This window comes from Mirounga leonina, unplaced genomic scaffold (assembly GCF_011800145.1).
Source record: "Mirounga leonina isolate KUSES-001 unplaced genomic scaffold, KU_Mleo_1.0 Mir_168, whole genome shotgun sequence".
In the NCBI taxonomy this organism is placed as follows: domain Eukaryota; kingdom Metazoa; phylum Chordata; class Mammalia; order Carnivora; family Phocidae; genus Mirounga; species Mirounga leonina.
The window spans coordinates 39,483,922-39,507,237 of NW_023270426.1; the positions used below are offsets into that span (position 1 = coordinate 39,483,922).

The following is a 23,316-nucleotide window of genomic DNA, read 5'->3' on the forward strand; positions in this document are numbered from 1 at the left end:
ACTGCTGGGCCAAATGAATGCTTCTACCTAGGACGTTGAATCTGATGCCTCTGATACAATAAATCTGAGACAAGTGACACTATGAAGTGGGGACATTTCATTCATTCTCCTGTCAAGATGCATTTTCTAGTGGCAGTGATGCCACAGAGAGTGGCACTCCTAACCAGGTCTGGGGCTATGCACCATCTTGGCTATGGATGCCCTTAGTCTCGTCTGTTTTCCAAGCCTTGTTATCTAGCCTTTGCTTACATTCTGTGAGCATCCTGAGATCTTTCATTTTCTTCTTCAATTAACTAGTCAGTTTCTGTTGCTTGGGACAAGAACTCTGGTACCCAAGATCCATGTCAAACTGAATAGCAAGGCCATACTGAGAGGCCCTTATTACTTCAATTAGAAGTTATCCATTTCCCCATCTGAGGTTCTCATGCTGTTCTTTGTTCCATTCCTCTTTAAAGTTTGCTAACGCTGTTCAGAGTAATAGAGCCTGCGTCCCTCCAAATGTTCCTTTGTAATCATGACCTACAGTCCTAAAACCATTGAATAAAAACTTATAAAACTGCCTACATAAAAAAAATGGCAAAGACCAGCTAAAACAAACTCAAAAGACACATGAAAATGTAGGAACCAATATTTGCAACTCATAGCACCAATAAAGGGCAATTATGCCTACCATATAAAACCCAGAAAATCATTATGAAAAAAACCAACAAACAACAGGAAAAAAAAAATCAGCAAAGGAGCTAAACAGAAAGCTCACAGAAACAGAAACAAGTTTGAAACATGGAGATGCTCATCCTTACTCATAATAAGTGAAATGTACATTAAAATCTACACTGAGATTACATTTTCCCTTATCAGAATAGCAAAGAAAGGGTTGAAAAGAGTATGGGGCAGACACACTCCCATACAGTGCTGAATAGTAGTGTAGATCAATATCACCCCTATGGAAAGCAAACTGACAAAACCTATCAGAACTATAAATGTACATAGTACTTTGACCTGGCACTTCCCCATTTGGGAATGAATCTTCTCAATTTGCTTGCACAAATGCATAGTGATTTATATTGACTTATATACAAAGTTATTCACTACAGCATCATTTATAATACTAAAAGAGTAGAAATAATTTAGACATAAATTATGGTTAGTCTTTACTTAATGATATCTGATGATCTCTAAGATATAAAGAAAAAAAGCAAGGTATAGAACAGTGCTTATGGTATGTTGCCATTTGTATGAAAGATTAGATGTAAATAAAATACAAATTATATGTAGATTTTATTTATAGATAGATGGAGAGATACAAAAAAGATCTCTAAGAATATAAATTAGTTAGCTGAAAAAAGAACCTCCAGGGGTAGAAAGGGTGAGAGACATGTCACTACACACCTTTTGGTAGCTTTAAAATCTGAAGCATGTGAATGAATTCCCTTCTCAAAAACCAAACTAAAAACCTCCCTCAAACAACCCAACATAAAGAAGAGTTGCTGCTGTGCAAGATTCTTTAACAAAGGCAGTAACTGCACTTGTAAATTCTTCAGAGAAGCTACGTTACAGATTTATAATAAAATTTTATTAACCAATGGTTTTAGGAATAAATTGCAGAGGTCTTTATCTCTTTACTTGTTAAATATTAGCAAGGGCTTACTCTGGATCTAGAACTCTGTTAAATAACTTGAGTGTCAGGGAAGGGCTCAGGTAAATGGCTGCCTTTTACCTCCCAGGAACTTAAAGGAGTAGAAAAAGCTAGTTTCTCTAGCTTCCAGAACATGCCATTCAATTCTGTATACAATGCACTGCTTAGCATGGTGTAGCCTTGCTATATGTCCTCAACAAATGCTTGTTACTTTGAGGTTAGAGACTTAAAAAAATACTCCCACACTTGGGAATCAGTAACGTTTGCAGCTCCCAGTTACTAGCTGTGAAACTAGTCTGCAGTGTCACTGGCCCATCTGAGGAAGGACAGGCACTGGAATAATAGTTATCAAAGAAGGATAATTTTAAAAAAAGGACAATTGAAATAAAATAATGGTTATTTAGGCAAGGGAAGGGGGAAATGACAAAGGCGTAAGGGACCTTCCTAGAGTGATGGAAATATTTAAAATCCTGATCTGGGTGATGGAGAAATATGAAATTCACAGATAGGGGCCCAAGAACTAACTCCTTACCACCCACTCCCCCCTTCCCCAGGAATGACAGGATCAGATATATAGTTAAGGAAAATTATTTCAGCAGCAATGTGCAGCATAGACTACAGAGAAAAGAAAATATGTACTGTTTAGGAGTGAAAAGCAATGGGATGCATTGTGATTTAGAATTCTTCTATTACTAAGATGTTACAGTAATGTGTTTTAAAAATTCGACTCACTTTCATATGCCAAATGTAATGTTAATTTGGGTACAGAAAATTCCCTATCTTGGCTATATAGATTTTACTGAATGAGAGAAAAAGAGTTTTTGTGCCAGCAACATCAGTAACATACACTGCCACTGGGCGTCAGGTGGACTCTTCATGGGGAACGGTGAATCATCAACATGAATGTCAGAACTAATGTCAACAACTGTGAATGGGCAAAGTAGTTTCTAAAAGAAAGCCAACTTCACTGAAACCTGTATTTAAATCTCATTTTTATTTTTTATTTTTATTTTTAAAGATTTTATTTATTTTGAGAGACAGAGAGGAGAAGAGAGCAAGCACAAACGGGGGAGCAACAGAGGGAGAGGGAAAAGCAGACTCCCCGCTGAGCAGGGAACCCAATGTGGGGCTCCATCCCAGGACCCTGGGATCATGACCTGTGCCGAAGGCAGTCGCTTAACCATCTGAGCCACCCAGGCGCCCCTTAAACGTCATTTTTAAAATAACAACTAAGAGTCTACGATTTCCCTAAGAAAGTACACATTTCATCGTGTTCCCTACATAATGGTGTATGCTTACACATAATGCTGTGGAAAAACAGCTGAAGTAGGCGAGCATAAAACAGAAGAGGCTGATTTTCACTTGTGGAAAGCATCCTCGTCACTTTATAGTCTTATCTCATAATAATCACTAGCAAGACCACCCGAGAAATGCCATGCTGAATCCATGTGAGCATTATACCTAAAAATAAAAGAGCGTAACTTAATACTTGGCCTTCTCAATAATTATCTCAAAAGGTTTCTGATGGAGCCCTATTTTTCTTTAATCCACTACCTGGATCGATCACGCAAGAAATTATCTCAACATTTTCTGTATCTCTATTTCCTAATGGTACTTGCATTGTACTCTTACAGTGCTGTCATGTCTATTATCTCAATTTTTGCTGGGTTTAAACAGTCTATCCATGTCTTGCCATCTAGCTTAATGGCACAATTTAAGATTATTACACTTTGTGGAGTATTATTTTGAATTGGAAGAAAGTTAACACAGCTATAACACCTGTCTAAGTTTAAGGCAATTCCACTGAGGACTTTTAAAAAATCACTTTTTTTTCTTCTTTCTTAAGCACCCCATTTTTATTACTATACTTAAGTTTCATGAGAACACAAGATGTGATGTTGTGTCTCCTAGAGTGTAAGCAGATGCCCTCCCCGACTAGAACTTCCAAGTAAGCTGGTAGTTGTGGACCAGAAATCTCAAAACGCTTGCTCAAGTAATAAAACCAACAGTGACAGCAACTCAACTCTAGATGTAGTGGTGCAATACAAGGATCATCAGGGCTGATGTGAAGGCTCAGGACGCCTAGGCAATCTACTGTGCAGACCGGCCTTCCTCTGCTAGCTCTTTATAGGTTGTTAAGCTCCAGGCTGCAGCCACAGACCCTTCCTTCACACCCTACACACTCCACCTGAGCACAGGCAGCCACTACCATGGTCTTAACTCCTATTACATCTGCGGATGACTCGAATTGTGGTCTTTGACTCTGGCTTCTTTCCTAAGCTACAAATTTTCTCTTACTACCTATTAGATATTTCCATTCGTATGTCTGACTATACCTCAACACAAACCCCAAACTGAAATTCTCATCATCCCCCTAAAACCTGCTCCTTCTCAGGTATTGCCTATACTAGTAACTGGCCCCACCCAATCTGGTAACAGTGAAACCCCACTTCCTGTCTTACCCACCTACACTGGATCAATCACGGATTCCTAGTGAGTCTACCATCAAAAACGTATCTCCAATCCATGTACTTCTCTCCTTTCCTGATACCATACCTGAAGCATCATAACTTACCAGATTTTACTCCTAATTGGTGACCTTGTCTCCAAACTAGCTCCCTTCCAATCTACTGTACAGCCAGAATGATCTTTCCAAAATATGAATCTCTTAAAATTCTTAAATGGCTTCCTATAGTCCTTGGGAAAATATCCAAACTGTCATGGCTTACAGGGTCCTTTAAGAGGTGGAAACTACCTTGTAAATTATACTATATAACATGGCAAGATGAATAAGTGCATGGGGCCTAGAAGAGCCCCACTGACCTGTCACTTAGTAGCTATCCCTTAATTAGCAAGCGACTTGATTTGTTTATCCCTCAGTATCCTCATATAAAACTGAAGTATTAATACTTATCTTACAGTGCGGACTGACGTTAAATGAGATAAAATACAATGCTTGACACACTGTGACACATCTGATACATAGTAAATGCTACTTACACATCTGATACATTAGTAAGTATTAGCTACTGTTATTAACTCCCTAGTTAATTTCTCACTTCTCTCCCATTTGTATTCTGAGTTCCATTTATAGGGAGAATCTTTTACTTCTTTTATTTCCTCTTCTCAAACATTTCCTCTTTCTTTACATATCCAGTCCCTCAGGCTGCAACTTCTTCTCTCACCACTCCAACCCTCCTGGGATTCTTCAAGATTCACCCTAAATGCCACATCCTCTAGGAAGTCCATCTTCCTAGCCCCTCTAGTCTTCCGTGAGGTGCCCTTACTCTGTGCTCCTGAAGGCTTCAAATTTTCCCTGCCATACAGGTCTGACTTTCTGGTCCTTCCTCTCCATTGCTAAATTCTAAGTTCTGTGTGAAGAGCAACTGTCTTGTTCACCGCTGTATTCGCACTGCCTAGCACATCGCCTAGCACGTGGTAGGCACTTTCCATAAAGATTGTTCTGTGCATGAATGAGTGTATCTTTCCTCTCTCTTAATTCCACCTCCTCCCAAAACGGCAGTGGTTAGAAAAGCGCAATATCCCTATAACAGTGATCCGTAAAATATAGTTCAGAAAAGGCTGCCACGGTACAAACATGGTTAAACAATACTGGGAGGGGCAGGTTAAAACAAAGTTAGGGCTTCTGAACCATAGCACTTCTTAGTCTTTCATATACTAAACAGCACAGTGAATCTCCAAGCTGTGGGTTTGGGGGTGGGTCACAGGGATATAATTCTCAGAATAACTCCTACAACCAGGGTTCTTCGGAAGACGTGGCAGCAAACCTGGTGTAAGCAGATGCCCTCCCCGACTAGAACTTGCAAGTAAGCTGGTAGTTGTGGACCAGAAATCTCTGAAGCACTTATTTCGTAGGGTTCACTGTTTTTAGGTCGGTACCCACTGGACACAGAACCTGAGAGCTGGAAGAAACCACAGACATAAAGGAGCAAATCTTCCTTTACAGATGCACAAAAAGAGGCCCAGAGGGGGAAAGCGACCGGTCCACCGCCACACAGGAACTCCGTACAATAGGAAGAGAGAGCAGAAGCCCAGACGTCAATTTCGTCCCTGCGACTTCCACGACAAACAATGCCTCTGGCTACTTGGGCCCGTCAAGTGTTGCCACCTGAATTCTATTTTCAAGCCATACCGAAGTGAAGTCCGTTTTTCTCGGCTCCTCGCCCCCTAGGCCTACGGTTCCCGGCCCCCCGCCCCCACGACACACTTTCCCTGTAATCCATCCAGCGCCGCGGGAGCTCGACTGGGTGGGGAGACAGTTTCTGTCGTTCGTTCTTCCCTTCAGAGATTATTTTTGGAGTGTAAGCTTTTTCATGTAGACCAAACGAACCTGTTAATTTTCACGCCCCCGCCTCAAGCCCCATGGGCGCACCCCAACCTCCCCTACCAGCTCCCTTCCTCGCCTAGACCTACGGGCCCTGGCGTCGGTCTTCACCTGGGACTGCCATGGCGCTGGTAAGAGGGGTCGCAGGAGCCGTAGGCCTTCGAGAGGACGCCCGCCTCCCGCCTGCAGCGAGGACAACAAGCAGCGAGGGCGGCCTCTTCCTCCCACCGGCGCCGCGGGACCTCGGTGACAGTCCAGGAAGGCCTCCGGCGATAGCGGAACCAAGTCGCGTTGATTCGGTTTCCGGGGGAGTCATATTACAGAACACACGTGGTCCAAACCATTGCTGCACGCTTCGGGGGGGGAGGTGAGTGAGACCCGCACATACGTGTACTGAAGTAAGCAACAGCAGGATTTGTAGATTGCATTTAAAAGTTGTAACACAAATTAAGTTAATCTGTGCGTTCTTAATAATATTTTCTCCTTCCCTGGAGGTCATCGGAATCCCCCTTCTCAGGATTAGCGGTGCTCTGGTCCAGGAGCGACATGGCGGCGTCCGTGGGAAACTAGTTTGGTGGCGAGAGAGTGCTTGTTGTTGTAGTCTCGGCGACATTGACAAACTGGAGCTTTCTGCGACCACCCGATTGAAGGAGGCGTGCACTGATAGGTGGACAGCTGTAGTGACTGGCCCTCCGTTCTCGTTCCCAATTAGAAGCAGAGTCCTGAGCACTGACCAGCATGAGCAACATCTACATCCAGGAGCCCCCCACCAACGGGAAGGTGAGAGCCTCATCTAGGGTACCTGGGCTCCTCGAAGCGATACCTCGCCGACTAAGGGAGTTCTGGGGTCTTAGGGTTGGGAAAGATCAAAGAAGTCATGTCCCTTACTCTTGCTCTTAACAGGATTGCGTCGAAAACCGTCTATTGACACCTCTCAGCAAATACTTTGAAAAAGTCCTCAAATGCTGATTTCTCCGTCTACCAGCCGTCTGGTCCTATTTCTTGCTTCAGCCTAACTCATGCCGGCGTTTTTTAGGGTCTTAGATAGAAACCTAAGTACATTTTAAATTTCGACTTTTTTTCCCCCTTTTTGCTCAACTTGGAAATTACTCTTTCTCCATTCGTTCAACAATCATTTATTGAACGCCTGGTAAGCACCAGGCACTGTACTAGGTGCTGGGGCTACAAAGATGGATGGATAAGGTCTAGTTGTTGCCCTGGAAGAACTTACGATTTTGTTGGGGAGGCAGGCAGGTAAAGAAAAACCTTGTGATATGTCTGGTAGGCATGCTTAAGGAGAGGAGGAGTCTAGTGCTATGGTACTACAAAAAAGTGAGCAACTGGGAAAGGAGAGAAAAGCTTCATGGATGAGGTCTCTTTTGAGCTGGTCTTAAAACATGAGATGATTGTCAGAGAAAGTAGAGAATGGGAAATGTTCCCACATTAGAATGGGAGAATGATTCCCTGATTGATTTAATGGTCAAGGTATGTCAATTCCCATCGAAGATTTTTCTGTGCAGTATGAGGCAGAGGAGTCAGTAAGTATATAGTATCACCTGAATTCTTAAACTGAGAGCTAGTCTATATCACGTATGAAAGATGATGAACCAGCATAATGGAGAAAATAGTGGGGCTGAAACTACATAGTTGAATTAGGATAAACTAAATTTACATCAGATACAATTCTGTTGCAGATACAAATCTGTTGCATATGTTGTATCATAATTTATGCAATTTTTTTGTTGGTCGACATTTTATAATATAATGAAGGCAATTTGAAAATAAAACCAATAATGCTGTAATTGATATCCCCAGCAAAAATTTCACTGGTTTTTTTGAGCTGAGCAATTCTTTTAATTCGTTGTTTGAACTTCTCCTTACTCCTCACCCCTACCTCACATCATTGTGAAAACTCAGAATACCCCTCTTCATATTTCCAAATGTTTTTTAAGGGTGATGTCATCCCCCAGTTTAATAAACACTGGTAGAGAATGGGTACATTGCCCATCCTTCTAGGCTGGGCCTTCACACTTACCGTTCCTTTCTCTAGTATACTGTTTGGCCTCCTCAAATGTCTCCTTAGCAGAGAGGACTTTTCTTTTCTTTTCTTTAAAAAATTTTTTTTATTAACGTATAATGTATTATTTGTTTCAGAGGTACTGGTCTGTGATTCATCAGTCTTAACACAATTCATAGCGCTCACCATAGTACCTACCCTCCCCAATGTCCATCACCCAGCCACCGCATCCCTCCCACCCCCCTCCACTCCAACAACCTTCAGTTTGTTTCCTGAGATTAAGAGTCTCTTATGGTTTGTCTCCCTCTCCGGTTTCATCTTGTTTCATTTTTCCCCTCCCTTCCCCTATGATCCTCTGTCTTGTTTCTCAAATTCCTCATATCAGTGAGATTATATGATACTTGTCTTTCTCTGATTGACTTATTTCGCTTAGCATAATACCCTCTAGTTCCATCCACGTCATTGCAAATGGCAAGATTTCATTTTTTTGATGGCTGCATAATATTCCAGTGTGTGTGTGTGTGTGTGTGTGTGTGTGTGTGTGTACACACCACATCTTCTTTATCCAGTCATCTGTTGATGGACATCTAGGCTTTTTCCATAGTTTGGCTATTGTGGATATTGCTGCTATAAACATTGGGGTGCATGTGCCCCTTCAGATCACTACATTTGTATTTTTGGGGTAAATACCCAGTAGGGCAATGGCTGGGTCGAAGGGTAGCTCTATTTTCAACTTTTTGAGGAACCTCCACAGTTTTCCAGGGTGGCTGCACCAGCTTGCATTCCCACCAACAGTGTAGGAGGGTTCCCCTTTCAGAGAGGACTTTTCTGTTTACTCTGGAAAATAGCAAACCCCATTCATGTCCTGCCTCCCAACATTCTCTGCCCCTCTCCCTTTACCTCTTCAGTTTTTTCTAACTACTTACTAGTTACTGTTTATTGTGTCCTATTCCTTCCCTTCTCCCCATAGAATGCAAGCACTATGATGGCAGGGACCGGCATCTAGAATGATGCTTGACCTGTGGTAGGAAAAGTTCAGATATGTACTGATTGAATGAATAAATGGATAAATTAATACTGTATTTCTCTTAAAGCATTAAGCATCAGTGAGTTTGAAGTTAATACTGCTTCTGTTCAAGGGAAGATTTAGTTGCTTTACTCTGGAGGAAGATTTGACGTGGTCATAAAGAGGAAAAGCTCTAACATAGATACATGCCTGAACAGGAGATCTTTTATTCAACAAATGTTTATTGAGCAACTAGCACATGCCAACTTATATGCTAGGTTTTAAGGATACAAGGGAAAGAAAAACCAGCATTGCCCCTATTATCATGGAGTCAGTGGAATGAAATATACATTCACCAAATAGTCACACAAATAAGTACAAGTTAACTGTGATAAACACCGTCCTTATGAAACAGAATTGGGCTTACAGAGAATATCAGGCCTAGTCAAAGTTTTCCTTCAAAAACAACTGGGGATTTTTTTCCAGCCTTACGCTGGAAATTGCAGACATCGAAGCTTCAAAGCTCTGTACCATAGAGAGCACATGGCAAAAATTTTGGCCTGGGAAGAATTTAAAGAGATACAATAACAAATTTTCTCCGTCGATGTTTAGTGCCTGTGCTGTCTAATGATACATTAGGTACTAAAAGGATAAAGAGACATTCAGAATAAATGGGACAAAGTTCCTCCCTTCAAAGAGCATAGAATCAACTGAGAAATCATTGACACGTTTTATCAGTGGCAGACCCCTGGCAATTGTCTATAAATGTGCTGTGTTTTGCTGTTACTCTGGCCTCTGAAGATGAGGCACAGAAAGTACCATTGATAGAAATGTCCTTATACACTCGAGATGAAATTTCCACATATTATGATCTCTTAATTTAAATTGCATATTCATGTATATTTATTCTTTTTTTTTTTTTAAAGATTTTATTTATTTATTTGAGAGAGAGAGAATGAGAGAGAGCACATGAGAGGGGGGAGGGTCAGAGGGAGAAGCAGACTCCCTGCTGAGCAGGGAGCCCGATGCGGGACTCGATCCAGGGACTCCAGGATCATGACCTGAGCCGAAGGCAGTAGCTTAACCAACTGAGCCACCCAGGCACCCCATGTATATTTATTCTTAAGAAACATTTTATTATCAAAGTATTATCTTATTTAGAAGCCTTAGGAAAAGGAGCCACTGAAACCTCACAAAGTAGAGTTGGCCAGCAGAAATGTATGGATTAAGGAGCCACGTGCCTTCTTTTTTTTTTTTTTTTAATTATTTAAATTCAATTTAGTTAACATATACTGTATTATTAGTTTCAGGGGTAGAATTTAGTGATTCATCAGTTGCATATAACGGCCAGTGCTCATTACATCAAGTGCCCTCCCTAGTACACATCACACAATTATCCCTTCCCCCCACCCACCTCCCCTCCAGCAACCCTCAGAGTTGTTTCCTAGAGGTCAGCGTCTCTTATGGTTTGCCTCCCTCTCTATTTTCATCTTATTTTATTTTTCCTTCCCGTCCCCTATGTTCATCTGTTTTGTTTCTTAAATTCCACATATGAGTGAAATCAAATGGTGTTTATCTTTCTCTGACTGACTTATTTGGCTTAGCATAATACCCTCTAGTTCCATCCACATCATTGCAAATGGCAAGATCTCATTCTTTTTGATGGCTGAGTAATATTCCATTATACAAATACACCACATCTTTTTTATTCATTTATCTGTCAATGGACATCTGGGCTCTTTCCATAGTTTGGCTATTGTGGTCATTGCTGCTAAACATTGGGATGCATGTGCCGCTTTGAATCACTATGTGTGTATCCTTTGAATAAATACCTAGTAGTGTAATTGCTGGGTCGTAGGATAGCTCAATTTTTAACTTTTGAGGAACCTCCATACTGTTTTCCAGAGTAGTTGTATCAGGTTGCATTCCCACCAACAGTGTAAGAGTGCTCCCCTTTCTTCACATCCTGCCCAACATCTGTTGTTTCCTGACTTACTAATTTTAGCCATTCTGATCAGTGTGAGGTGGTATCTCATTGTGGTTTTGATTTGTATTTCCCTGATGCCGAGTGATGTTGAACCTTTTTTCCTGTGTCTGTTGGCCATTTCTATGTCTTCTTTGGAGAAGTGTCTATTCATGTCTTCTGCCCATTTCATGACTGAATTTTTTGTTTTTTGGGTGTTGAGTTTGATAAGTTCTTTATGGATTTTGGATACCAGCCTTCCATCTGTTAAGACATTTGCAAATATCTTCCCCCATTCCATAGGTTGTCTTTTAGTCTTGTTGGCTGTTTCCTTTGCTGTGCGAAAGCTTTTTATCTTGATGAGGTCCCAATAGTTCATTTTTGCCTTTGTCTCCCTTGCCTTTGGATATGTGTCTTGAAAGAAGTTGCTGTGGCTGATATCGAAGAGGTTACTGCGTATGCCCTCCTCTAGGATTTCCATGGATTCCTGTCTCACCTTTAGATCTTTCATCCATTTTGAGTTGATTTTTGTGTGTGGTATAAGAAAGTAGTCAGTTTCATTCTTCTGCATGTTGCTGTCCAATTTTCCCAACATAATTTGTTAAAGAGACTATCTTTTTTCCATTGGATATTCTTTCCTGCTTTATTGAAGATTAGTTGACCACGTGTGCCTTCTTTTTTAATTCAGTATTTTATCAGTGGAAAGATTAAGAAAGTCTGGTAGGCAAGGTGGCCCAACCATGTATGCATTCTTTTTTTTTTTTTTTTAAGAGAGAGAGACAGAGCAGGAGCAGTGGGGAGAGGGAGAAGCAGACTCCCCACTGAACAGGGAGCCTGATATGGGGCTCAATCCCAGGACCCTGAGATCATGACCTGAGTCAAAGGCAGATGCTTAACTGAGCCACCCAGGTGCCTCCATGTATGCATTCTTTTTACTAGGTATAAGTTGACAGTAGCCAAAAAAAATTACATAAGAATAATAATTACAACAATAATAGCTACCATTTTTTGAGCATTTACTATTTGTCAGGTACTGTTCAAAGCAGTCTATGTAGAATAAATCATTTTGTCCTCACAACAAACATAAGAATATTATTGTCCCTGTTTTTAGATAAGGAAGTTGAGTCACAGATATGTTAGATATCATGTCCAAAGTAACAAAGCTACCTTAAGTAGAAAGGTATTTGAGCAACCTGACTCCACAGACTATGAAGGGAGGGATGATGTACTTTGGCTTGTTCTTTAGAGCAGTGGTTTCTAAACCAGTGAGTGCACACTTTAGGGGCTATGTAAAACCATCCATGAGATGCAGGGAGAAAAATCTACGTTCTTCTGTTTGTATTTATTTTCTTCTTTCTTGTTTAAATGTAATATTTTATATATAAAAAGGAACATATAAATTCAGTTAGTCATTCAGTCACTTTTTATATATCATGATGTAATTTTTCCTAATGCATTGCTAAATGGATTTACATTTCATGGTATCTGGATTAACTAAACCAGTCCTTACAAATTTCATATTAATAATGTAAACATAGGCAAACCATAAGAAAATGGTAGAGCTGATGCCTCAGCATGGGAAGTATGTCAAAAATCAGAAATTATTATGAAAATTATTTGAAATGTGGATTTCTACTTACTGTTAATGGCAAACTTTGTCTTAAATGTGTATTGTGCCTAGACATATTTATAAGTAAGAATATAAAGCCATTGTGATTTTTAAGACATTTAAAAGCTGAGTGTATAGAACAGGAAGATGGACCTCTACAATTGAAAACATTATACTAGATGAAAGAAGCCAGATACAAAAAGCCACATACTGTATGATTCCACTTATATGAAATGTTCAATAGGCAAATCCATAGATAGAAAAAGTAGATTAGTGGTTGCCAAGGGATAAGAGTAGGAGGAAATAGGGCTTGACTGCTAATGGGGACATGGTTTCTTTTGGGGGTGATGAAATGTTCTGGAATTAGTGGTCATGGTAGTAAAAACCACTTTAAAAAGGTGAATTTTTTTGGTATGTGAATTATATCTCAGTAATGCTGTTATTTTTAAAAAAAGTTTCAATTTACCACTAGTGAAGAAGATTAAGAATTATTTAAAAATACTATTTTTATGTAATCCTTTGAAATGTTTATCTTCTGTGACCCTTAAAATACTAGAGGAAAAAAAATGTACATATTTGAGGACTCTGTGTGCCCAATTCCTTACCTCCCTTCCCACTTCCCTTTTCTTCTTTGCTAATGGGAATGCATACTTTGAAAAAGTTGGAATCATTGTATTAGAGTTGCAAGGGAGAGAAGACGTGTAGGTTCCCTTTAACAATAACATTTTATTTCAAGTATACAAGGGACTAATAGGTAGGACAGGACGTTGTCTTTTTAGATATACTATACTTTTAGGATTGGGATATACACCAGTTATCATGCAAAATCTGAAGGTGTTACCCAGTGTTCTAGATACAATCTAGGGAGTTACTCAGCCACTCAGTTTGCATCCCAAAAGTGTACCTCCCAAGAAAATGAGAATCCAGTGGGTTGGTTTGTCATGGTAAAGTCTTTCTTTCTTTCTTTCTTTCGTTCGTTCTTTTTTTTAAGATTTTATTTATTTATTTGAGAGAGCAAGAGCATGTGCACATGCACCAGCTGGGGGAGAGAGAGAGGGAGAAGCAGACTCCCTGCTGACTGGGGATCCTGATGCAGGGCTCGATCCCAGAACCCCAAGATCATGACCTGAGCTGAAGGCAGATGCCTAACCTACTGAGCCACCCAGGTGCCTCCCATGAGAGAGTATTTCTTTTGGGCATTGTTTCATGCCAAGCCAAGTTAGAAGTCCTTACCTTCATGAGCTGGTAGAAAAGAGGCTATCAAAGGATTCCACTGACTATAGATGGTGATTTTGAGAATACCATTTTAGTAACATACTAACCCTGAATTAGATTAAGAATGTTTCATTGTAAATTAGGAATGGCATGATTTTTTTTTTAAGAGAGAGAGTGGGGGGTGGGGGCAGGGGGAGAGACAGAGAGAATCTCAAGTAGACTCCCCACTGAGCACGGAGCCTGGTGTGGGGCTCACTCTCACGACCCTGATATCATGACCTGAGCCAAAATCAAGAGTCAGACACTTAACTGACTGAGCCATCCAGGTGCTCCAGGAATGGCATGATTTTGAATGAGAAAGTAGAGTGTTTATATATAAAAAGATAATTGTAAAATTGTCTTATGGTGTCACAATTCCATGGGTTCATTGTTCTTTAATTTCTTAATTTGCTATGCCAATATTATTGGAAGAAAAGCTGCAAGAAACTTTCTTAATTAAAGCAAGTTTAGATGATTGATTTTTAAATGAGTAAATTTTTCTGATTAAAAAAGGTATATGCTATTTTTTCTTAAGTCCTAAATGATTTCTGAAAATGGTATTTGAAAGATATAAATCTATAATGACTTGTATTGAATGAATTTTTTTATCAAAGTATAATTAACAGTGTTATATTAGTTTGAGGTGAATGGTAGAATGAGTCAACAATTCTATACAATATTCGCTGCTCATCAAAATAAATGTACTCTTTAATTCTCTTTATCTCACCACCCCCACTTCCCCTCTGACAACCACCATTTTGTTCTCAGTATTTAAGGGTCTGACGTTTTTTGTCTTTTTTTCTGTTTGTTTTGTTTCTTAAATTCCACATATGTGTGAGAACATATGGTATTTGTCTTATTGTGTTGCACTTATTTCACTTAGCATCGTTATACCATCTTCCTCCATCCATATTGCTTTAAATGGCAATATTTCATTCTTTTATATGACTAATATTCTACTACCACATATATATGTGTGTGTATCTTTGTATATATACATGTACATGTACATATATACATGTACATACACACACACACACACATATATCTATACCACTTCTTTATCCATTCATCTAGGGATGGACACTTGGGTTGCTTCCATATCTTGGCTATTATAATTACTGCTGCTATAAACATAGGGGTGCATATATCTTTTCAAATTAGTGTTTTTCTTTTCTTTTTTTTTTTTTTTAAAGATTTTATTTATTTATTTGACAGAGAGAGACACAGCGAGAGAGGGAACACAAGCAGGGGGAGTGGGAGAGGGAGAAGCAGGCTTCCCGCGGAGCAGGGAGCCCGATGCGGGGCTCGATCCCAGGATCCTGGGATCATGACCTGAGCTGAAGGCAGACGCTTAACGACTGAGCCACCCAGGCGCCCCGTGTTTTTATTTTCTTAGGGTAAATATCCAGTAATGGAATCACTGGATCATACGGTAATTCTGTTTTCAATTTTTTAAGTAACCTCTGTACTGCTTTTCACAGTGGCTACAGCAGTTTGCAATCCTACCAACAGTGCATGAGTGTACCTTTTTCTCTACATCTTTGCCAACATTTGTTATTTCTTGTATTTTTGATCCTAGCCATTCTCACAGGTGTAAGGTAACATCTCATTGTGGTTTTGATTTGCATTTCCTTGAGTATTTGCATTGCTCAACTGATTTGAGCACCATTTCATGTGTCTGTTGGCCATCTTTATGTCTTCTTTGGAACAATGTCTATTTAGGTCCTCTACCCATTTTTAATTGGATTATTTGGTGTTTGTTTTGGTGTTGGGTTGTATAAATTCTTTATGTATTTTGGTTATTAACTCCTTATCAGATATATCATTTGCAAATATCTTCTCCCATTCATTAGGTTGCCTTTTCGTCTTGCTGATAGTTACCTTTGCTGTGCAGAAGCTTTTTATTTTGATGTTATCCCGATAGTTTATTTTTGCTTTTGTTGCCCTTGCCTGAAGAGACATTATCTACAAAAATGTTGCTAAGGCCAGTGACAAATTACTGTCTTTTCTTCTAGGAGTTTTATGGTTTCAGGCCTCACATTTAAGTTTTTAATCCATCTTGAGCTTATTTTTATGTATGGTAAAAGAAAAAATGGTCCAGTTTCATTCTTTTGCATGTAACTGTCCAGTTTTTCCAATACCATTTGTTGAAGAGACTGTATTTTCCCTGTTGTACTTTTTGAGTATACCAAGAAAAGCCCAGCAAAGTTTTTAATTTTAATTTTAACTTTAAAATTGAAAACTCATTAATGAATGCTTCAAATTGAGCAGCCTTTCAACTAATTATCAAACCAAAATGATAATTTAATATAATGATGTTATATTCTTTCTACAGGTTTTATTGAAAACTACAGCTGGAGATATTGACATAGAGTTGTGGTCAAAAGAAGCTCCTAAAGCTTGCAGAAATTTCATTCAGCTTTGTTTGGAAGGTAATCATAACTCTTGAGTTTTATTCTGTAGGAGAAATTTTATTAATTTAAAAATAAACTGAAGTGTATCTTTCCACAACGATGAAGCCTGCTGTTAAATGGTGGTGATGAATGATAGGAGTTGATATGAGTGATACAGTGTTGAGCTACTGTGTCAGGAAATAGAGAGAGGAGATGAAGACTGTCTTTCAAATCTATGTATCTTTAGCAGAGAAATTTATCTCACCAATAAAACTTTGATCCTTTTTTATCTTTTTGTCTATTCCCCACTTCTTTCTTTCATCCTCTAAAGGTACTCCCTAAGATTGCCTTGAGTTCTCCATTTTCTTTACTCTTTAGTTGTTAGTTCTATCCAAGTAAATATCAAATTTAGAATTCCATCCATTTCCTCTCTTCTTCACTCTAATTTACATATCAAAGTGCCTAGTGGACTTTACTCCCATCTTCCTCTGTTAGCTATAGCTAAACCAGATTGCCTTGACTTTCACCTGCATAGTTGTGATTGCCTTTTACCTGGTCTTTCTCTCTGTCATCTTTAATCTGTTTACCCCCTTATTTATTCATCTGGCAGCCGAATCCTCAGACGGCTTGGCTTCCTAGCTTTCCAACCTTGTTTTTCATTGCACTAAATAACCATATGGTTTCACTTGACTATTATTTTTATTTCCTGAGCAGTTCCTTCCCATTTTCACTTTCACACATATCCTCATATCTTCCTTCATATCCTCAGTCTCCTTTTCGGAATACTTTTTCTTTTCTTCTTTACTATTTAAGTGTACCCACTTTTTAATCTCTGTCGAGAATTCCATCTTCTCCATGAAGCCTTCCATCCAGCATTCATTGATGTCATCAATGTTTCCAATATGATTTTAGATTGAGTCACAAAGTGACTATTTTTCATTCAATAAACTTTACAGAATTATACATCCACTTGAGTGTTTTCTTCTTCAGAATATTCCCTTATAGAACTAAACATTCTAAACATTTTTGTAACTTGTTGGCTTTTAGAATACATTGCATATGGTTTCAAATATCTCCAGTGGTGGCAATCATTGTGTTTTTAAGTTATATCTGATTTGTAGAGACAGACAAGGTTAATCAGGTATCAGAAAACAGCATTTTGAGTCCAAATAAATAATAATTACACAAATAGATAATTACCAGGGGAAGATTTAAGATATAAAAATACACAGACCCCCCCCCAAAAAAAAACCTGCCAAAAAAAATAGAACTACATCTGCAAAGACCATTATTAATAATTGCTATGGCAGGCAGGAAGGAAATTGAGTCAGACAGATAGTACAGTCAGAGAAGCCTCAAATAACTATCAACAGAACCAAGAAACACAGTAGACACAGAGAAGTCAGACTTGTTTCTGGAAAGAAGTTTTGAAGACTCAAAGGCTCAAATTTTACAGGGGAAGAGTGAAAGTACAAAAACATTAGAAAGAATGAATGGTAATTAATAATCCATGACCAGGTGAATGGAAGAAACAGAAAACATCTGGATATAATATGATAGTGAAGAAGAAATAAAGTTCTTAAGTTAGGTCATGGTGGAACTTAATTGGAACAACAAAAAATTATTCCCCTACTTGTAAGAATACAAGGAGACAGAAAAAAGAATAGGAAAATCATAAGAAAAATAACTAGAGCAATTCTCTTAAATTGAACAGGTGAAAGACAGAATTATTACTGCAAAGGCTAACAAGAAGCCTGAGAAGACTAATTTAAATGAAGATGCTCCCAAAATAAAGTCAGGGTTTTAAAAATACAATTTAGAGAACCCCATTTTAATTTACTACTTCTATGATTTAAACAAGTCATGATATTTCTAGATCTTATAACATTCATATCAGTATTTACTTCAAAAAGGATTGATTTCCAGAATTAAAAAGGAAATAAGTAAAAATCAGGAAGGTGGAACATGACATATATATGGCAGTTAAAGGGAAGTTTTTAGTTGTTTTTTTAGCTTTACTGAGGTATTATAGACAAATAAAAATTGTATATATTAAGGATGTACAACATGATTTTTTAAAGTGTACAATGTGATGATTTAAGACACATATACATTGTGAAGTGATTATCACAATCAAGTTAAGTAACATATCCATCACCTTACATAGTTACCTTGTGAGTGTGTGTGTGGTGAGAACACTTGAGATCTACTCTCTTAGCAAATTTCAAGTATACAACACAGTACTATTAACTATAATTTCCATGCTGTACATTGGATCCCCAGAAGTTATTCATTTTATAATTAAAAATTTATGGAGTGGCTGGGTGGCTTAGTCGGTTAAGCATCTGCCTTCAGCTCAGGTCATGATCCCAGGGTGCTGGGATGGAGCCCCGGGTCAGGTTAGGCTCCCTACTCCACAGGGGGTCAGTTTCTCCTTCTCCCTCTACCCCTCCCCCTTCTCATTCTCTCTCTCTCTCAAATAAATAAAATCTTTAAAAAATTAAAAAGAAATTTATCCTTTTGACCAACATCTCCCCATTTTTCTCACCTACCAGCACCTGGCAACTACCATTTTACTCTCCAGTTCTATGAGTTTGACTTTTTTTTTTTTTAAAGATGTTATTTATTTATTTGACAGAGAGAGACACAGAAAGAGAGGGAACACAAGCAGGGGGTGTGGGAGAGGGAGAAGCAGGCTTCCCGCAGATCAGGGAGCCAGATGTGGGGCTCGATCCCAGGACCCTGGGATCAAGACCTAAGCTGAAGGCAGATGCTTAACGACTGAACCACCCAGGTGCCCCAAGTTTGACATTTTAGAGTCCACATACAAGTGATATACAGAATTTGTCATTCTGTGTCTGGGGTAAGTTTTTAGTTTTTTATGAAAATGAAAGATCTATAGTTACACAGACTTAATCTTGGATTTCAGGTTTTGGGGAATAGGTAAACATTTAAAAGTGAATGAAATTTTTAAAAATTGTAAGTTTAAGAAAAGGTTTAAGAAGATAGAAGGAAAGGGAAGCTTGTTGCTTTTGATAATTTTCTTGGTTCCGCTGAAGTTTGAGGAAGGAGTAAAATTTTAGGTTAGCAAAACAAAGTGGGAAGCAGAAATATTTGTTTAAAAAAACAGAGGCTAAAATAAGCAGGGCAGACAGATAACAAATGAGTTTTAAATAAAAAGTTATTACTTATGATATTTATAAAATTAAACACAAACGCCAGATTCTGGAAGAAATACACATAAATCACTTAAAAATGCAGATGTAAAATCCTATATTATACTTGGCAGAAATACAATTAGACAAAGTATATTATGATATCCATACATTGTATAGCCAGAAATACAAATATAATGGAAAATACCAGAACCACAGCAGCCAAATAGGAAATTTAATATTTAAGATACATGAAAATTTCTTTCTTCAATAGTGGAGAAAAATCAGGAGACTATTATGAATACACATAATGAAATTATAAAACCTCTTCAAAATACTTATGGGAATGATACATAAACATTTAAGAAGTCAAACATTATGTGCAATATAATCTATTATAGTACATAGTAAGCTATAAGGACAACCATAAATGCATAGTTCAGCAGTATTATTAATATGTTATATGGAAATAGAAATAGTGGTTATGGAATTTTGTGGAAATTTGAAATTTTAGCTTTGGTAGGTTAAATATAAAATTATGGTGTAGAGAAAGTATAGAAAGTCCCTACTCAATATATATAGTATTATAATAACTTCAGTCATCTAACAAGATTATAATTAGGAAACTTTTAAAAAAGGTAAAGTAAAAAGCCAATATAATTGAAGTGCTTAACAGGAAATATGAAAAAGGAGTAAGATGGGTAATTTTAAAATCTGAAAGCACAAGTAATAAAGATCTCTTTCATGTCCCCATTCCCTCACATCTAATAGATTACTGAGTTTTTTTTTTTTAAAGATTTTATTTATTTATTTGACAGAGAGAGACACAGCGAGAGAGGGAACACAAGCAGGGGGAGTGGGAGAGGGAGAAGCAGGCTCCACGCAGAGCAGGGAGCCCGATGTGGGACTCCATCCCAGGACCCTGGGATCATGACCTGAGCCGAAGGCAGTCGCTTAACCGACTGAGCCACCCAGGTGCCCTAGATTACTGAGTCTTATAGATCCTGCTTCCTAGAGAATTCTTAAATATGTGCACCTCTGTATAAGTCACAGTCAGGTTTTACTCTTGGGACAATAGTTGCTTCCTCTCACTCTAGCCTTGTCGCTTCCATTCCATTCTCCATACTGTGTTTTGAGTGATCTTTTGAAAAAGCAGATCTGATCAAAATGTTGATTGACTGCGTATTAGGGACCAACGGATTATTATTGCTTTCTGATATAGACTGGGTATGTTATATATTTAAATTTGTAGAATTTAAGTTAAAATATTAAAGTTGGACCTGGCATTTTTGTTGGACTTGAAAATTTATAGATTACCTCCATATTATCTTATTTAATCTTCAAAACAACACTGTGGGTTAATTTATAATATTTTATAGTGAGAAAATTATATGTACATCATGGTGGACAATAATAATACTGTATTGCATATTTGGAAGTTGGTAAGAAAGTAGATCTTAAAAGTTCTCATCACAAGAAAAAGGAATTTGTGACTATGTGAGGTGCTGGATGTTAGACTTAATTGTGGTGAACACTGCACAATATGTTGTACACGTGAAACCACTGCAATGTTAAATGTCAGTTATATCTCCATTTTTAAAAAAGGGTGGGAAGGGGCGCCTGGGTGGCTCATTTGGTTGGGCGACTACCTTCGGCTCAGGTCATGATCCTGGAGTCCCGGGATCGAGTCCCGCATCGGGCTCCCTGCTCAGCAGGGAGTCTGCTTCTTCCTCTGACCCTCCCCCCTCTCATGCTCCCTATCTCATTCTCTCTCAAATAAATAAATAAAATCTTTAAAAAAAAAAAAGAGGTGGGAGAAATTATGTTTAAGGCTAGCCAGCCAACAGGATGCATGACTCAGAACTCCTGAATGCTGCATATTTTTAACCTACTCTGAATAAATGGTTACTTACAGAAGAGATACTTTTAGACTCAGTTTTTACAGTTTCTGTATGTAACCAAGGAGCACTTCTTTGCGCTGGGGATCTCTTGCCAATATAGCTTTAAAGTATGGATTTTAGGTCCAGATGTAAATATTTACAAATGTAAATAATTATGAGGGTGCCTGCAAGCCACTGTATTATAGTACTTTATGAATTATGATAAACCATAGTCTTGTTTTGACTCATAAAGTAGGCACTTGATTTGTCTTTGTCATTGAGTGAGTTAGGTTGTGTTTAGGTGCAAGTAGGAGAAGACTCAACTCAATATTATTTACATAATAAAGACATTTATAATCCTGTACGATAAGAAATCTGGTGTCAGGCAGTTCTGCAGCTCAGTGAAGCTTTCAGGGAACTACGCTTTTTCTCCATCTTTCTGCTTTGCGGTCCTTAAGCCTGTGACTGAACTAGGACTACCATCAACACCATCTCCCATCTACTCTGCTGCTACTTGTTTTTTGTTTGTTTTTACAACAATAATAATAGGTTTTGCTTATTCAGCACTTCCTTCAGGGCTACACATATGTTCTACATATATTTTCCTTTTAATATAAACTCTCTGATTCTGTCAAACTGTAAATATTGCCCTTCTGCCCCCACCAACTTCTTGGCTCAAGATTTACCTCACTGAGATGCCATGCTTCTGCCACATACAACTTCTTTTTCTTGGTGAAGTCTTCTTAATGATTTCAGGTTCCAGATAATAAGTACTATTAGGAGACCGTATATGATCCCTCTTGTATATTTATAGCTTCCAAATAACATATTTATACATAAACTGTAATCTGGAGTTGGAGAGAATCCTGGAAATAATTACAACACAACAACAACCATGCTTTTTGTAGAAATTGTGCTGTTTTGAGTAGACATTTTATAGTAAGTAGGGAAGAAAGGGTTTGATTTATGAGCCTATTTAATAGTCTGAGAGAAAAATCCTGTGACTTTAATTATATTAACTCTGAAAGCTATACACTTTGTTTTAGACTTTGCTAAATTATTTTAAATTTCTTTCAGCATATTATGACAACACCATTTTTCATAGAGTGGTTCCTGGTTTTATAGTCCAAGGGGGAGATCCTACTGGCACAGGGACTGGCGGAGAGTCTATCTATGGAGCCCCATTCAAGGTGAAACTGAATTTTTATTGTTATTTATTTGCAAATCAGTTTGGATTGCTTATTCGAAAATGACTGTGCCCCACATGAAAAAAGTGCATTTCACATTAGTGCACAAAATCTGGTACGTATCACATGTTTAGGATTGTGCAGGTATAAGAGCAGCACTTCCCCTGTCAAGCATTCTGAGTTGTCTTGTTGCAACTTTTATGCTAGATTGAATTTAGTGGAGCTGCAGGTGGTCATGAGGAACATGTGAGTCAGAAAAAAAACTATATAACATAATTCTTGATATCTGACAATATCTGATCTCTGGAACTCTAAATATAAAAGATTTTTAGAACATGCCATCCTATTTTGAAATATTTTACTTAACACTATATGGAATTTATATTAATCTGTTTGGACCATTATAATAAAATACCACTGATGGGTTGGCTTAAACAACAGCAATTTATTTCTCACAGTTCTGGAGGCTAAGACGTACAGCACTGGCATTCAGTTTCCGGTGAAGGATCTCTTCCTGGCTTGCAGATGGCCACCTCCTCTCTCTGTCTTCACATGGTAGAGGGAGCGAGTTCTGGTGTCTCTTCCTTTTTTTATAAGGGCACTAGCACTCCTGAATTAGGGTTTCACACTTACGACATCATTTAACTCTAATTATCTCCTTACAGGCCCTATCTCCAATACAGTCACACTGGGGGTTAGAGCTTCATTGTATAAATTTTGGGGAGACACAATTCAGTCCAAAGCAGAATTCATTCTTAATTATGCATAACAGACCTTTGTAGCCTAAAATGCATGCCATAACAGGAAATCACAAGGGGACAGAAGAAAGAATTAATATAAAAAAATGTTAGAAAAAAGTGTATTAATC

The 23,316-nt window shown here is 38.3% G+C and overlaps 2 protein-coding genes across 5 annotated transcripts in view; one reads left to right on the top strand and one right to left on the bottom strand.

Annotated features, from left to right (window-relative positions):
- Window positions 1–6,624, bottom strand: part of SREK1IP1 (SREK1 interacting protein 1) — a 42,812-nt gene extending 36,188 nt beyond the window's left edge. For 2 of the 4 annotated variants that reach the window (XM_035014514.1, XM_035014515.1), the window contains exon 1: window positions 6,093–6,614. In XM_035014514.1, coding sequence (XP_034870405.1) covers window positions 6,093–6,594 — 502 coding nt within the window. In that variant the 5' untranslated portion in view covers window positions 6,595–6,614. Of the gene's footprint in view, window positions 1–6,092 lie in introns of all 4 variants that reach the window. The other 2 variants (XM_035014516.1, XM_035014513.1) reach the window with 2 other exon arrangements.
- Window positions 6,526–23,316, top strand: part of CWC27 (CWC27 spliceosome associated cyclophilin) — a 199,771-nt gene continuing 182,980 nt past the window's right edge. The window contains exons 1-3 of the mRNA XM_035014517.1: window positions 6,526–6,761; window positions 16,169–16,265; window positions 22,339–22,451. Coding sequence (XP_034870408.1) covers window positions 6,720–6,761; window positions 16,169–16,265; window positions 22,339–22,451 — 252 coding nt within the window. The 5' untranslated portion in view covers window positions 6,526–6,719. The remainder of the gene's footprint in view (window positions 6,762–16,168; window positions 16,266–22,338; window positions 22,452–23,316) is intronic.